We start from the raw sequence: 16,146 nt of genomic DNA, 5'->3' as shown, positions 1-16,146 counted from the left end.
ATGGGCGGGCAGTTGTTTCAACATTTCTTGAAAAATAAAGCTTGTTCTTGCTACCCTGTTCCTCTTTGACGTACCCGAGGAGTTGTGTGATTGCTGCAGCTGGCTGTTTAATGGTAGAGATAATAACTGTGTGTGAGAAATAAACAGACGGAGAGATGAAAATACTGTATGGAGATGGATGGTGGGGGACGGGGAAGAGAAAGAGATAGGAGCTGCCAACTATTAACAATGAAGTTTCACCGGGGATAATGACTATGCATGTATGTCGAGAAATAAACAAGAATAAATAGAGAGAATAGATATTAAGAGTGAGAGGAACGCAGCTTGTGTTTGTGTGTGTGCACGGCTGCGCCTTTCCACTTTGACAAGTTACAACAGGAACTGTAAGTTCCAGGGCCATAAAAGCCCGGGGGACTTTAAGACAGCGGAAAGATAAACAGCATCGTCACCTCGGGATGTTCTGTGGCCAGCCCAACAAGAACAAATCCCTTTATGCACATGGTAGGATTTTCCTCGCTCGGCGGCGGCGTGTGGCCATCATTATGCCAACCAGCTCTCAGATACCAGCACGAGACCTCAGAAGGCTCCCACGTGCACAACATTTACCCGCCCACTTGTTTCTGTCTACCCCACTGGTTTTACATAATTATACACCCAGGTTTGGATTCACCAATGAGATAGCGGCCATTTTAATGCTTTCCCCCCTCCAATTCTCATTTATAGATGACAGAGATAAAGAGGTAAACGTTCAGTTAGTTAACTAACAGCGAGGAAAACGTTAATCTGATGTTCATCGAGTAGATTTTCTCCGAACAACATGAGCACTCAGTCATTATTAAAAAAATGATAAAGGGGACATATTTCACAGAGATAACACGGCGTAGACTGGGGGCCATGTCGCATTGGCAAGCAAATGCCTTGCAGGAAATTGCTCTGTATGAGGTGGCATGCTGTTTAATTACTTGCAAGGAGCTTCAAATCCACTGTGCCGGAACCCTATGTGACTAAAATGTTCCACATTTCCAGCATCCCAAGTTATTACCTGAGCACTAAGCGGGGTGGGTATTAACCGCTGATAAAGACGGAGCCTTTTCTGAGCACCAACATACATCCTTGCATGAGAAATTGAAAGTAGGATCATTTGAGATTATCACAAATGAGTCTTTAATGAGCCAGCCATCTGTTTAGGCCCAAACTCAGCAAACATCAAAGCAATGCTGTGTTTGGACGGGGCTTTATTCACCTCGACAGGGAGTTCAAACCTACACATTCTGGAGGTATTGCAGTCTGTGTCACACTGTGAGATGAGTAACTGTACGAGTGGAGAGGGCCGTGCAAGCTTCATTATGTCATGGTTTGGAGAGGATTGGGGAATTTCTACGGCTCTGGCAGGCTCAAATGTAGCGATTTCAATCCCGTTTGAAAAACCTCGACCAATTGGCAAGCTCCCACAGGCACAGTGTATCCCCGAAGATAACCCAAAAGGGACTCTCGTATTCTGAAAGAGTCACTTGTAAAAACCTGGAGTCGTGACGATCATGCTGAAGCTGCTGCTGCGGCTCTCGTGGAGGCACTCATAGGCCGAGTGGGGATTTGAGGAACTGGGGTTAAGAGCAACCTCAGTAATTGTTTCTACCCCGGAGAGAGCATGATCTAATACCCCTGTCCAGGAGGGCAAGCGTTTCCACGCCAGCTTATGGACCACACGGAGTTTCTGCACTAAAGTCAAGCTTTGACCAATGACTTGGCCCTTGTATATTTATAAACAAAACCTCTGCTCGGGCCGACTTTAGGAGCTACGGCACCCAAAGGGGGTGACGCCGGGATAACCTGGAAACCTCCTGACATGTCCACTTATATTGATTACTACGGCAGCTGCTGAGAGGAAAAAGAGGGCACAAGGAACAAAGAGAGAAGAGAGAAATTGTCTCGGTGGGAGCACTTTCTCGCCCGTCCCGCCTAATGGACCTCACCGAATTAAAGAGATTTTAACAATCCTGGGCTAATTGTGGGATCGCAATATATTAACCCCGCTCCAATCCTAAAGGGTGCCATTTTGGGACTGTTTTATTCCAAATGCTGCAATTAGCCATAAAACATGCCGCTGGGAGAGCTCCTCTCCCCCCTCATTCACCGCAGCTTCCCCACGTCAGAGAAGACAAAGCCAACTCCAGTTGTTCATTATTAGGTGAGGCCCTTTTGCTCATTAGCTCCTTTTTTTATTGAGTTCCATGGCACAGCATTGTGTTCCAGGAGATACTATTCACGCAGCTGATAACGTAAGGTGAAAGTGCCATTTTAAACAAACACCCACTTCTGCACACGGGGGCAAATGGCCAAATTAAATCTGCTAATTGCTTCTTGAGGATTCCGAGGCTCCTGAGCAAAATTGCCGGGGATCACAGTTTAACGAGCTTTTTAGGGCAATGCATCGTTTAGATGTTAAAGTGAACCAAATGTGTTGTGAAAGTGCCAGAATGATAGACCCGATCACTGAATAACACCGAGATGAAGTTTCAACAGACTAAACCGCCCCGTCGTTATCAACAAACGAGAGGCAGAACTTGGAACAGACACTCTGGATGTGAGAAGATACAATATCTCCCATTAAATGGGTCATCTGCTATTTAAAGTGCTGTTTATGCTCCCCGTCTCTTTTTTAAACGCTCCTTCCTTCTCTCTTTCTGTAGATATAGGAATAGCATCCGTTTAGTTCAGACAGAAAACATTCCTAATAAATTGGACCCCAAATTGCGTGGCGGGGTTAAATCTGTGCCTTGACAATTTAATTGCATTGCTTCATCTCAATCTTTTTTGTCTTTTTTTTTTTCCTTCTCCTCTCTGCTCTGTCAGATTTGAAGAAAAAAAACATTCCCTTGGAGGGTAAGCGACTAACCAGACCTTCTAATCATGGCACAATCAGAAATTGCGTGGCGTGTGCGTGTGGCAAGTGTGTATGTGTGTGTGTGTGTGGGGGGGGGTATCAAGTCGTCACATCTCGAGTCTGCCAAGAAAAGCAGCCTCGGATTTTATAAACAAATAATGCCATTCTGTGTTATTACCCCCAGCCCCCCGATTTCAGAGGAAATAAATCAACGTCAACCTTGCCGTTAAGGCGTTAGTCAGGCCTGACACGTCAACCGGTCACACAGGCACAACATATGGCAGCAGAGAAGGAGGTGTGTGTGTGTGGGGGGGGGGTTAAGGTACGGCACGATGCACGGCAGAGAGACAAATCACGGCAGCCGCCAGAGACGTCTGGTCATTTAGCATGAGCTTACTGAGATGGAGAGAGGGTGATGATGGCCTATGCGGAGCAATGAAGCCATACATAACACTGTTAAGTCCCTCTGTGTGTCTGCGTCTGTGTGTGAGGCGGCGGTGAAACAGTCTGGCAATGTTCCAAATCATAAAACTAAATGTTAAACCTCCATTGTGGGCAGGGCTGTGATTGGCTCTGTAATACATAGAAGCAAACTGAAGGCTCCCGTTGTTTTCCATCTGACGACAGAGTCAAGACGGCGTCTTGTTATTCTGAAACAATTTCCCTCGCAAATGATACTACCGATGAGATATTGAGAGTCTCCGTGTTTTGAACGCACTCCTGGTGGCCAACCGTATCTATACGGCTCCATCAGCAGGACGCACCGCCCCTCTGTCTCTCCTCGACTGTCACCACTCCGGGTTCAGTCGATGTTCTGGCTCCTCGTGACGGGTTGTGTTGTAAATTGCTAAATCTTGTACCCCCTAAATTCAGACAAGGTTTTCCAGACTGAGCACCAGACAGCTGATTTTAGGATTCTCCATCCTGCTTCGCAATAATATCACAACTTGTCTTGTGATAATCCCTCCGCCCTGGCAGGCATTTGCCTGTGCTTGAACAAAAACGGCAGCTCTCTGAATGAAGAAGAAGTGCCTTTGCAGAAGCTGACAGTTTACATGCCAGATGTCTGTCCGAGTTTCGAAGGCGATGCGAGTTGCACATCAGTGAGGAAACGCTCCGACCAAATCAATGAGGACCAGTGTGTGTGTGTGTGTGAGTGAGCGAGTGAATAAGTGTGTGTGTGTGTGTGAGAGAGAGTGAGTGAATGAGTGAGTGAGTCAATGTGTGTGTGTGTGTGTGTGCGTGTGTGAGACTGTGTGCAGTGATGATGCATCTCCTGGGAACCATTTGAGACTGTTACAGCCCTATCTGATGAGCTAATAAGGGAAAGAGAAAGTGAGAAGAGGAGATATCTGTGTGTGTGTGAGAGTGAGCCGAAGAGAGCAAGATAACCGTTGTTACACATCCTGACTTGCAGCCCAGATCCCATTTGAAACACCGACCCGAGGGATGTTAGTTCTCTGTGAAAAACTCCTTTGAGCGGTAACCCTGCTGCTAAAGCTAACCACCTGAACTCTGTCACACAGCCGCCGTGTTCAGCTGAGGCTGTCAGAACCCCGCAGACACACCGGGCTCTTTCTGTCTCACTTTTAGGAAAAACGTTGTTCATTTTGTGTACCTTTTTTTGACAAAAGTGAACCATTTGCGATGGACGCCCCCGATGAAACCTTCCCATCCACACTCGTGTTCATATGAACTCGCAAGCCTTCACACGCAGCTATGCAAACAGCCAGGAGGATCACAGGGGGTTCCGCGTGTCCCGGTGGAGCCTCCCCATCCTACAGCCCTGCCCCGAGCCGCTGTTGTTTTCCTTCCACAGCCGTCCAACAGATGGTCCGAGCAACCGTTCGCTAACGCCACCGAATCACACGCCGCCGTTATGATTGGACTCTCGCTCTTTTTGTTTTGGCAGCAGCTTCCCAATGGGCTCGGCGTGAGAAAACACTGATTGCTGCGATTGCTCTGACTCGCTTTGACGATCATAGCGGGAGGCGGAGGAAAAGAAACTGATATTCGGAGGCTTGAAAAAAGGAACATTCAGCTCGATGCAGAGACGGGATGAAGAATGGTGCTTCCCTCGGCTTTTTTTCGCCTAATAGAATGCAAATAGCTATTTGCTTAAGTCGGCAGCTCTGAATGTGCACCACTAAGCAAGGGGCCTTTGAACATACTGTTACATTGTTGATAATGTGTTGGAGGAACACAGGGAGGGGGGGGGGCGGAGCTCATGCAGAGAGAGTCAGAATAAAAGGAGCAGAGACTGATTCCAATGTCCATCTTGCAAAATGGACAATGCCACATTTTCGGGCTGGAATTTAAGTCTACCATCAGCAGTCAAGCGCAGCTGTCCATAAGACAACACACACACACACACACAGAAGGCTGGTCACTTTGGTTGTGACATTTACATTGATTTGCGAGGGGAGTGGAAGGGACCACAACTCGTTTTTTCCCAGCGAGGACTCAATGTTATCATCTACTGCTGACACCACCTTTACGTGGAACCACACACATGCACACACACATGTGCACACAAACACACGCGTACACGCCTGCACCGGCACACAAATACAGCTCCTGACCTTTCAGGCCCTGCCAAGCCCATCGAGGGTTTGTGGCGTTTCATTCGTCACAGTAATGTCTTCCTCGGAAAGATGCCAGCGCAGAGAGAGTCAGGCTACGGCGGACAAGATAGAGCGGTCCACGCCGCTTCAAACAAAAGGTGTGTTTCGGTGTCATTGTCCCATTCGACATCTTTGCGTGCGGTTGCGCATATGACGGGGGACTCGATATCACACATTTATGGTAATTGAAATGGCAGAATCTTTTTGGGGGGAAATGCAGTCAATTCGATTCTGCGGCAAAAAAAAGGTCACCCCGTTCAATTTGCACTCAATGCCATCGGCGGCACGACAGGGAAACACCTGAGAGCAAACGATCTTATCGCGGCCTCACAGGCTTCACCACTTACCCACTGCATAAAAGCTATTTGCTGATTACTAAATAAACGCATTATCTTTTACCTTGACTTGTGCGTGCGTGTGGATCCAGGTGGGAGGCTGCCGCCGCAGTGTGTACGCCTCTCGGCCGAGAGTGACTTTGTGAGCGTGATATCTGAACGGGGGCTTTTTTTTCTTCTTCTTTCTTGCACATTTTTAAGTGTCGTATGTGTATGGGCTGCACGTGTGGTAGCAGTGGTCAAACGCGAAGGACTTCACAAGGCTTTGCGTGATGCGCTACTGGTAGCGATGTGGGGCGTGCGTCGATCTTCGCAGGTAAAGAAATGAGAAAAAAAACATCAAAGGAATTGGGGAGCATGAAAGCTCTTTGAGTCTTTCTTTGTAGCACCAACATTGAATGTTCATCTGTATTTCATCTTAATCTAGGATCTATTCTCTGTGGAATCACGTTGCCTTCATCTCGGATAGGCTCGCCTTTCACCGCTTACATTTAGCTGAGCCTGGCCAGCACCTAAACACACAACTAGCCTGTGAAATGTTTGCCAAGAGCACTTGATGACAAGTGTCCAATCTGCCCGTCAAGCTATTATACAACACAGCCCTCAGCCGTATGAAACAGGGTCTTGCTGCTCACTGTGCAGCCTGAACATTCTGGAAAGAGCGGATTAACAAGCAGAGCTGCCGTCTTGATGAGGTCAACAGCGCCGCAATGGCGGACAATTTTTTCTGATATTAAAAACATGCTTGCTTTGGCTATCGTTGGCCAAATAATCATGTTGACGTATCTAGTAAGCAAGAGTTAATTAGTCTTTCATCAGTGACGCTGCCATTCGCTTGAGACGGACTGTCCTTTACCTTCATACGTTCACAATTTTGTTTTCCAAAAGGTTGAGCGGAAGGAATGTGTTGGATCTGCAATGACCAAATGTCTGCAAAAGCTTCTGCTTTCAGTTCAGAGTCAGGCACTACTGATTGGGCGGCAAGTGAGTCATCCGAGCAGCCAGTCACTCATGCATCAGCAGAGCCTAAGAGAGCCTCTTGAACTATTTGAGGCCTGTGCAGACTTAAATATTTCAGGGGGGAAATAAGCTGGAGCTATAAGAATGCAGTGCACATCATAAAGCCGAGTTAGAATGGGGAGGGGTTTTTCTGCATGGACGACAAAACTCATAAAAATAGACTCTCAACCAGGGAAAACTCGTCATTGACATGTACTGTACAATATTGAACATCAGTTGGGTGAGACTCCAGAGCACACTTCTGACTCCACTCCACCACCAACGAGGCCCCCGCTTTGACCAGAGAGGGCAGTGAATTGCTTGTATTTAGCAATAAATCCCTCTTTACTGACTGCTGGACAGCTCATCCCATAAATGAACTCATATTTTTTTTTATTTCTTTAATTAATTCCGTAAAGACATAATTTGTTCTCTGAATTATTAATTATTGTTCAGAATCAACAAAGTTCTCTGGAAGCTGTGACGCAAACACACAGAGATGGACAGAAAATGGCAAACTACCAGAGCAGAAGGGCTGGCCGAGGCTACTGCCACTGCTGGGCAAGCTGGCACTGGACACACACACACACACACCTGGGATCGATTGGCCTTTCCTGGAGAGGGGAAGCAGGCTATCGTCCAAGACTGATAGCGCTTCGCCGTGAATTGCGGCGCTCACTGATTGACGCTCAGTCCTCTTCCCCGTTCTCTCTCTCTCTCTCTCTCTGTCCGTCAAGGCTTCCCCTTTTGTCTGTTTTTCACACTGTTGGCGACTTCTCACGACTGGCTATAGTTCTACCTGTCACTCTTTTATCAACTCGTTTCATCTATGCAAACACCGTCGTGTGCGTCCCCCGTCTCTTTTTGTTGCAAAAGGAGAAGAACATAAAAGCATTCTAGGAATCCACTGTTTATACATCCCTCCTACTCCTAAATAATACAAGGCAGGTTGATCTTATCGCATAGCATCGTTGAAACGTGTTGCTGTGTGTGTGCGTGAGTATAAGTGTGTGTGTGTGCGGGGGATTATTGGCTTAGTGTTTTGGCCAGGTTTAAGTGAAACAGCTCTGAAAGGCTCTTAGTGGAGATTACCCCAGGTACTAAAAATAGTCATTCCTGTCCAATACACACACATGAACACAAAGCAGAAAGCGATGATAGTGTTGTGTCTAGCCAGAAAAGACCACTATCTGATCTTTGTTAGGGTGTCTCAATTACACAAAAGACACACATGCACACGAACACATCGGTGGCTCCGGTGTGATGAGAGAGATGGGTATCCACGGGGGGTGGGGAGGTTGGGGTGGGGGGGGGGGGATCAGCTGGGGCAGGAACACCAACCCATGCCTCAATCAGCAGCGGCGGCCCACTGGGAATGTGTCTTGAGTGTGTGTGTGTGTGTGAGAGAGAGAGGGGGAGGGGGGGGACTAGAAATGCAGCCAAAGAAGCCACCGAAGACCAAAAGATGTTCCCTTGCTCTCAAAACATTCCCTGAGGGGACTCTTTTATTTGGGGGGGGGGGGGGGGGTATATCCATTCCCCTTCTCACTATCTCTTTACTTTTTCCCCTCCTTGCTCCCTTCCAGCCTTTTGCTCCAGGAGCGATTGTCGGAGGCCAGAATATATTTGTTTTGCCGCTGCAGCTTCAACTTCCCCATCAGCCGGGAACAAATGCTTTGCCTTGGGAGCAAAAAAAAAAGGCAGCGGGATGGAGAGAGAGAGAGAGAGAGGAGGGGAGGGGGAGCAGGAGGGGGACGGCAGAGCGCAAAGCCCACAGTGTTGCAGGGCGGCGGGCTGAGAGCTCTTGTTGTGGAGTGGATCTGACAGACGCTCCAAGAAGACACGGGCTTGGACAGCCTAAGTCTGCATCGCTCTACTCGACGCCTGCGCCTCCTCGTCTGCGCTCCCTCTCATTTGTGCATCTTGAAACAGCGTCGCCGCGGGTCTGAGAGCGCGCTTTGCCTTGCAGGGCTGACAGTGATGGAGGATTTCTTCCATCACACAGTGCAAACAATGCATCAGCACAGTAACAACTGGGGGAAACTTGAGATGAGGAAAGTATGGCGTATTGTAATAAGACTCACTTGAGAAAATCATATTATACAGGGGAATATGATAATTCATACACCCGTTGCTGGAGCGGTGAACCGGTGCGGGTGGTGTACTCTCAAATGTCAGCATAAATTTGCAAAATAAACGCAACCGGCATTCAGCAGGGAGTAAGAACAGGGACAATAAGGGTCTCTGCTGTCTGTGTGTGTGTGTCTGTGTGTGTGTCTGTGTGTGTGGGCAAGACGATTCCTTGCAGAGCACAGGGTCGATGACTTTGTGCGCACTCCTGTTTCAGCTCACGGGCCAACAAGTGTGTGAGCTGATCTGTGCTTACACGTGTTCGCAGGGAAGGAAGAAAACACATTTCATCACAACATGTTTTATCAAAGCCTCCTAAAGATCACCCAATCAATTTAATCTGCCTTCACTTAAATATAAGCGCCAGAGCATCTGTCCAAAATGCTCAAACAAGCGAGTCAAAGCAGGGTGATGCCTTGCAACGTCTGATGCCAACACACACACACACACACACCGCATGGGAGTAATATAAAAAGCTCTCGTGGCCCACATATGCCTTGAGCCCTGGTATCTTATTTTACTACCTGCAAAGCCCACAACCTTTTACTTTCAATCCATGAGCTTTGATTCTGGCTGGCACAAGTCCAAACTTTTGCTGGTACATTTGTCTCCTTCATTCCCCGTCTGTCCCCTTGTCTGTCTGTGTGTCTGTTGTGTCATCTGTTGGCTTTTTCTGTCTATGGCTGCTCCTCCTTTCGTTTCTCTTCTATCTATCTGCCTCCGTCCTTTTGTCCCACCTGTCCATCCGCCGTCAGTGTCGCACACAACGGGACAGGTACAGCAGCGGTAACATCTCAGAGGGGGGACCTCTGTGCCAATGTTTCTGCATAGTCACTAAGACGCGTCCGTCTCCGTGCGTGCGGCGCGGCCGCGGCGCATCCCGTTGCAGCCGCCGCCGGGCCGTCCGCGTCGGAATCCGCCTGGGCTAAAACTAACAGGACCCGTTCCCATCAATCAAACGGCTGAAGCATGACATGAAATCGGAGTGGAGTCCTGCGGTGAAAAAGGCTTTGGGTCACGCTTCTATGCTATTATCTTTGGCAGTACATTGGGAACTTATTGGAGTAACCACCCCTTAACAACTGCAGCCCGAAATAGACTGTGGACGTTCACGGTCGGCCCGTTTTGAAGAGGTGTCAAACACACGGTGCCAGGAGCGACAGCTATTGTGTGTGTGTGTGTGTGTGTGTGTGAGAGAGTCATTTTTGTCAGAGACAGTTGGGACGGTGGCAGGGAATGGAGCAAAAGGCCAGCCAGGGGACAGCTTGTGATCTCAGACCGTATGTTGCTCACGGAACCGAACACACACACACACATGAACAGATCGAAACACGGGCTTATTTACATCCAAACAAACACTTACACTGCTCATACAGGGTGTTAACAATGACCCCCCCCCCCCCCTCCCTTCCCTTCCCTTCTTTACCAAAACAGACGTTGCCTATGCTTCGGGTTCCAACTGTTCAACCGAGACCGACTCTGCCTACTCATTTACTGCAACCTGAACACAAGACCCAGTCCAAGGAGAACAGTAGGTGTTTGTCTTTCCTCCCGAGCTGCAAATCATTTCAACAGTTGACTCACTTGAACCGAAAGCCGGTTCAAACTTCCGGGCAGCACGTTGTTTGATGGGGACTTCTAAAAGAGGGGCCTCAGCGTGACAGCTGCACCCAGCTGTTACACATGCAACTCGGAGCAGGCTTCAACACCTGCCACACGATTCGTATGACGACACGCTGATTTGTTAAGTTGATGTATACGTTGGAGGGGAAGGGAAAATGAAAGAAAACAGCGAGTACACACTGGCAGGCTGTAACTCTGCCCGGTTATTAACATGTTCTCTAATCTTAAACTTTTGATTGGTTGCTTCTCTGCCCTGTGTAGAGGCCAATCAGGGGGGTGCAGGAAGTACAGCCGCAGCCCTAGCTTTGTGATCCTTGCCAAGCGGCAAACTTTCCCCTGTCAGATTAAGTAGGATTAGCTGGGTCCTGCTGTATGATGAACTGAGCACTTCATATGGTGACCTGAAACTTTCCAAAGATGGAGAAAGAAATTTCTCAGTCAGGGAAATGCAGTACTTCCTTTGAAACCCCGGTTTTCACTGCTTCATTTGAAGCCTCTCCATAAGCTCAGCATCGTACATTAGCTGCTGGCTCGCTCAGTGTGTGAAAACATCACGCGCTCACTGCCATGTACAGCAGGAACACAAAATACAGACGGGGAGTCACACGCGGCTTCTCGCTCAGAGGTAGTTCCCTCACAAGGGTCCTACGTATAGGTGCTAAGTTCCATTGTGTTTTAAAATTACACACAAGCACACGCATACACTCTCATTGGTATTTTTATCCATCCCCAGAGCCACTCAGTGGCTGTAAGCCATATCACTCTCAGACGCCAGAAGAGCCAAGGCCACACCAACCAGTACTTAAGGCGCCCCTTCCTCTGTGTGTGTGTGTGTGTGTGTGTTTGAGTGAACAGAGCTAGAATGTATGGTGATATAAAGAGAAAAGGTGGCAGTCGTAGAGAGGTGAAACGTGGAACGGATTCAGTCTGTTATCAACTGTTGCCTGCATGACCACTGTGGAGTCACGCACACACATTCACACACTCCCACACACATTCACACGCGCACAAAAGACAAAACAGAGACCCTGAAAACGTGACCACATGACAGGGCCATAGGCACACACTGCCTTCTCAGACAGGCTTTTTGGTCCCGAGGCGAGGCTAAAGCATCCAATCTCAGTCTTTCTTGTCTATCTCTGGCACTGATAAAGGCTTATAATGAACTGGGGACTGGAACTCAGTCCCAAGACCGATGGCTTTATGGCCCTGGCCAGATCATCACCCTCTGTGGACTTCGTTTGTCACCGGGTGAGGACAGAGAGAGAGGGAGTCAGATGGAAAGAGAGGGATGGGAGGAGACAGAGAGATTGAAATAGGGAGAGGGAGAGAGAGGGGGGGGGGGGAAGCAAAGATTAAAGTGTTACACTCCAACCTTTGAGAAGTGTTTTGCAATACAGTGCCCAGAGTTTACGACCGGAGCGGTCTCTCAGATGTGTGCCGCGGTACTGACTCTTGGCTGAAATAAACGCTCAACGTTTTGATAAGAATGCCAAGATGCAAACAAGGGAACAAAGGTTTTCCTGGGCTTATCATTCTTGTGGTTATCTCCCCTTTTGTACTTCGGAGCAATGTAAAAGCGTGTTTGTCAACTGGTGGACATTTTGTGTGCCTCGCGTTTCGAGATGTGCGCATTGTAATCATTCCAGCTCGCTCCTGACCCCTGGGAGAGCGCATAAGAAATCACATGCGGATGCAAAGACGTTTCATAGCACTACGCTGCTTAGAAACAGCACGTTCCCATGCTATACATATTGATGAACATAATGAATATGAAAACATATGGATGCGGGGGATTCAAAAACAAACTGTGAGCTTTACTCACCTCAAAAAGATTGGACGCATCGTTGCCATACTGGGTGGAAATAATCTCTGATTGGTCACTGTACCATTTGAGGCCCCCCAGGAAGCTGTCGGCATCTAAGTCACTCACATCCAGCTCTGACAGGTCAAGTTCAGGGAGGTCTGGGCAGAGGGGCTGGTCTTCACCAACCAAGGCAGCACACTGGAGGGGGGAAATAAAGGAAACAACGAGGATCGTCAGACAAAAATCAAATTTTTGTTTCATATGCAAATCGGACGATACATTCTTGGTGCCAAGTTTGAAAACAATGGGGGAATCTAAATCTGGACATCGGACAAAAGTCTTCTGAACACCTGCTGTTGAATCCGAAACCAACCAAATACATGAGTTTGTGAAACATTCAAAGCATAAGCTTCTCATCTCAAAAACAATTGTAATTTCACATTTACTCATTTGATAATTGGGAATATATCTGCCACCTTCAACAAACTGCTTCTTTTTTTACGACGTCTCTATTGATTATTGTCAGAATAGTTATGCGGCTCATCTGATTTTGCACAACAACATGCAGACCTGCAACCTGTTTCCGCTCCGACCTGCAGAACGGCGTGCCCTCCCACCATCCCTCCCCGAGCACTGCCGTAGGCGCAGGCCTGCTAAATGCTGCCTGTTGACATTTCGTTATTCACCAGCCACTTTTGTTATTCGAGCCTATGTGTACTGTATTTAGCAGCTGTCCCCACTTCCTCCCCACGCTAATCATCCGCCGCAAGTGAAGAGCTCTGGACAGAAAATCGATACGTGAAAAGATGTTTTGATCGAGGCGGCAACAATTATGAGGGCTTAGCTGATTTTGCATGTTAATTTTAAATGGAATATTTACAATACCGTCGATACAGTGCGATCCCTATTTCTAATTGTTGCACAATATTGATTGATTTTGTCCAGAGAATGACAGCCTACTCACCATTATGGATAATGCACTCATTTTAGTGTTAGATCCATAGTCTGAAACATACACAAGGCAACAACACATGGTGTGTTTACACTCTGACTGTGCACATGCAAACCCGGCCCAACTGGCTCCTGTCTGAGAGGATGAGCATTCTGACTTGTGTCAGCCATGGATGCACGCCACAGTTTGGCCTCAAGACAGATAGATATTAGATAGATATCCTCGGGGGGAAGCCGGGAGGTATTTGACCTGCAGACTGACGAGGAACGAGAGTCGATTCGGCTCAGGGCAAAGCTGGGACAGGATGCTGTGCCAAGTAGGAACAACCGGCCACACACCGCTGTCACCGCTCATCCCGTCGTCGGATTCGCACCAACGCGAACGCACGATGACTTCGATAGGATTCGCTATGTTGCAACCGCGAGAGCGACAGCGGGGGGGGGGGGGGCAAATACGGTAGCAACGATGTGGGGGATGTATTGAGGCTGGACGATATGAGCAATCTATGCCCAATTATCTCATGGACGTCTTGGTGGACTAATGAAAATAGCGCCGCCAGAGCGCTCCGGTGATTTACGCACGGAACGCACAGAGAGCACCTGCTAGGAAGATTAGTAGAGGGAGCACTGACGTCCTGGACGAGTTTCCCGGTAGAAAAAGCGAGTCTACGTGCATGCGTTTCATGCGAGTGTGTCGAAAAGGAAACGCGTGCGTCTGTGGGACTGACGCGGGCAGATAACTGGAAAGCGGTCACGAAGACTCTCTCCTGAAGCCCGCGTGGCTGAAGTGACAGCATGTGTGTTATGCCCCGGTCATTAAAGTGCAGCGGGAGCGTATGCGAATAAAACGCAATCCCTATATCGGTTGTGAAATAACACATCATTTCTTAACATTTTTCTTTTTAAACACAGGCAGCTTTCTCTCCCACATTCTCATCACGCGGCGTGGATAACAACAGCTCTGCAGCCAAACTGCAGTCACAACCGTTTCGTTACAGAGAAAATCTCTGAAGCATCACGGATGGTGACTCCTGTGCTGACAAGTACCTACGTATTACCAGGTACACTTTAATGTCCACAAGCTTGGCGCACTCGGCACATTAGGAGGAGGGGGACCAATACGTATCCCTTTGATGTGCCGTATTGTCTGTGTGCATTTCAATCAGAACGGTGGAAAAGATAAGAAGCATTTTGTTTTAAAGACGACCGGAGCTATTTCTTGGTCAAATAGAGAGACAATTACGCAGCAGGTAAGAGGGAATTGGCACAAACGTGAATTGATCAAATCTGGCTGGATGCAACGCTGCTCTCCAGCCAGCGCACCACTCCACCGGCCGGGATGTTGGCATACAGACGTGCCCGGTACCGGTGGTATTATGATGCTCCTGCGCAATGCCAGATAGTCCTCAGCGTGGACAACCTTTGCTCTTGCCTTCTCCCGACACAGCACATCAAAGAGAGCGTTATCGTCCGCGGATTTCACGCGTCAGCGAACTACCTGACTTTGAGACATTTCAGTCGTTTGGGCATGAACACCTTCTCCGCACCGGAGCGCGTGCAGTCCGCGTCTGGAAGGATATCCGCAAGCTTGCAAACACTCGCTCCGACTGAGCAGAGATCATATGGGGAGAAGAGGAATGATCCTGAGCCTGCGCACGCGTTACGACAACTACATCTTTAACTGAGGTGAAACAGGGGATTCCGAACATCCCCTCCACTTGTCATATATTCCCGTGTTGTATATCCCCCGCATCCTCAACTGTGTCCAGACGCGCACTACACCGGCACGCGGCCGCCAGCAGCAGCAGCAGAGCAGAGGAGAAGAGAGAGCCGCAGACTTAGAGTGGAAACCACTGTGTCGGATCGCCAGTGTCGTCCAGCGTCTCCAGGGCGAAAAAACAAAAAGAGAAGAAAGTCCAGAGGGGCTAGACAGATGAAAGAAGTGCGCTCACCTCTAATTCTCTCCACACCGAGTCCTGGTTACACCTGTCCCACGCCATCCAGCCACTGAATGACGGCCCGAAAAAAGAAAAAACAGAAGGAAAAGAAAAAGAAAAAAGAAAGAAATCAAGTAAAAAAGAAATCCACACACGCTTCCCACTCGCTCTCACACAGGCTACTGCTGCCCCTCGCCGAGAATGAACCGAGGGCACCTGTCTTACAACTGCTTTCCATCACATGACAAAGCTATTAAAAGTAGGCAGGGGAGTGACTCCGAGTCCACACTACTCGCCAGTGACGCGCGGTGAGCAGGCGGAGTCTGGCTGCGCACATAGTAAAATCATCTCCGTGCACTGCAAAAAATGTCCATCTGAAAACCATATCATACTTTATCAAATCCATATACCCAGTGTTGTTTTAATACATATTTAGAAAAGCACACGGCACATTCTGCTTTTAGATATTGTGTTTTCTGGGATTTGAAACAAGTAGCTTGATCTTGAAATGAATTCCAAATACTGTAGTTGCAATATTTTCTTGATGGAATTCCTGCAGAATCTCGATTTTCGTTTCAAACTCAAACTCATGATCTCAGCTTTGTTGTGAAATGTTTCACGAATAGAATCAAATGATTTGGGGGATTAGTTGCTCTTATTCCCCAAGTGTGAACGTCACATCGTAGCAAATCTAACTAAATGGGTTTGAATCTATTGTTGTAGTTTGTACCCCTTAAACTAGAAATATGTCAGAGATATGTAGCCTTCGACATTCAGGATCAATGATATTTTTGGCGAGGTCCATTCGTCAAGGAGTGACCGCCCATCATCAGTCATGTATTCGGTTCGGAGTTTA

At 48.1% G+C, this 16,146-nt stretch overlaps 1 protein-coding gene across 12 annotated transcripts in view; it reads right to left on the bottom strand.

Annotated features, from left to right (window-relative positions):
• ppargc1a (peroxisome proliferator-activated receptor gamma, coactivator 1 alpha) overlaps nucleotides 1–15,495 on the bottom strand; it is a 36,760-nt gene extending 21,265 nt beyond the window's left edge. For 11 of the 12 annotated variants that reach the window (XM_056442264.1, XM_056442265.1, XM_056442266.1 and 8 more), the window contains exons 1-2: nucleotides 15,306–15,495; nucleotides 12,421–12,600 (exon numbers count right to left, since the gene is read on the bottom strand). In XM_056442264.1, coding sequence (XP_056298239.1) covers nucleotides 12,421–12,600; nucleotides 15,306–15,353 — 228 coding nt within the window. In that variant the 5' untranslated portion in view covers nucleotides 15,354–15,495. The remainder of the gene's footprint in view (nucleotides 1–12,420; nucleotides 12,601–15,305) is intronic. The other variant, XM_056442275.1, reaches the window with a different exon arrangement.
• Nucleotides 15,496–16,146: the final 651 nt, after the last annotated feature.

The sequence above is a fragment of the Pseudoliparis swirei genome, chromosome 21 (assembly GCF_029220125.1).
Source record: "Pseudoliparis swirei isolate HS2019 ecotype Mariana Trench chromosome 21, NWPU_hadal_v1, whole genome shotgun sequence".
NCBI lineage: Eukaryota > Metazoa > Chordata > Actinopteri > Perciformes > Liparidae > Pseudoliparis > Pseudoliparis swirei.
The sequence above is the reverse complement of the archived record's forward strand: the minus strand, read 5'-3'. Positions and strand labels throughout refer to the sequence as shown.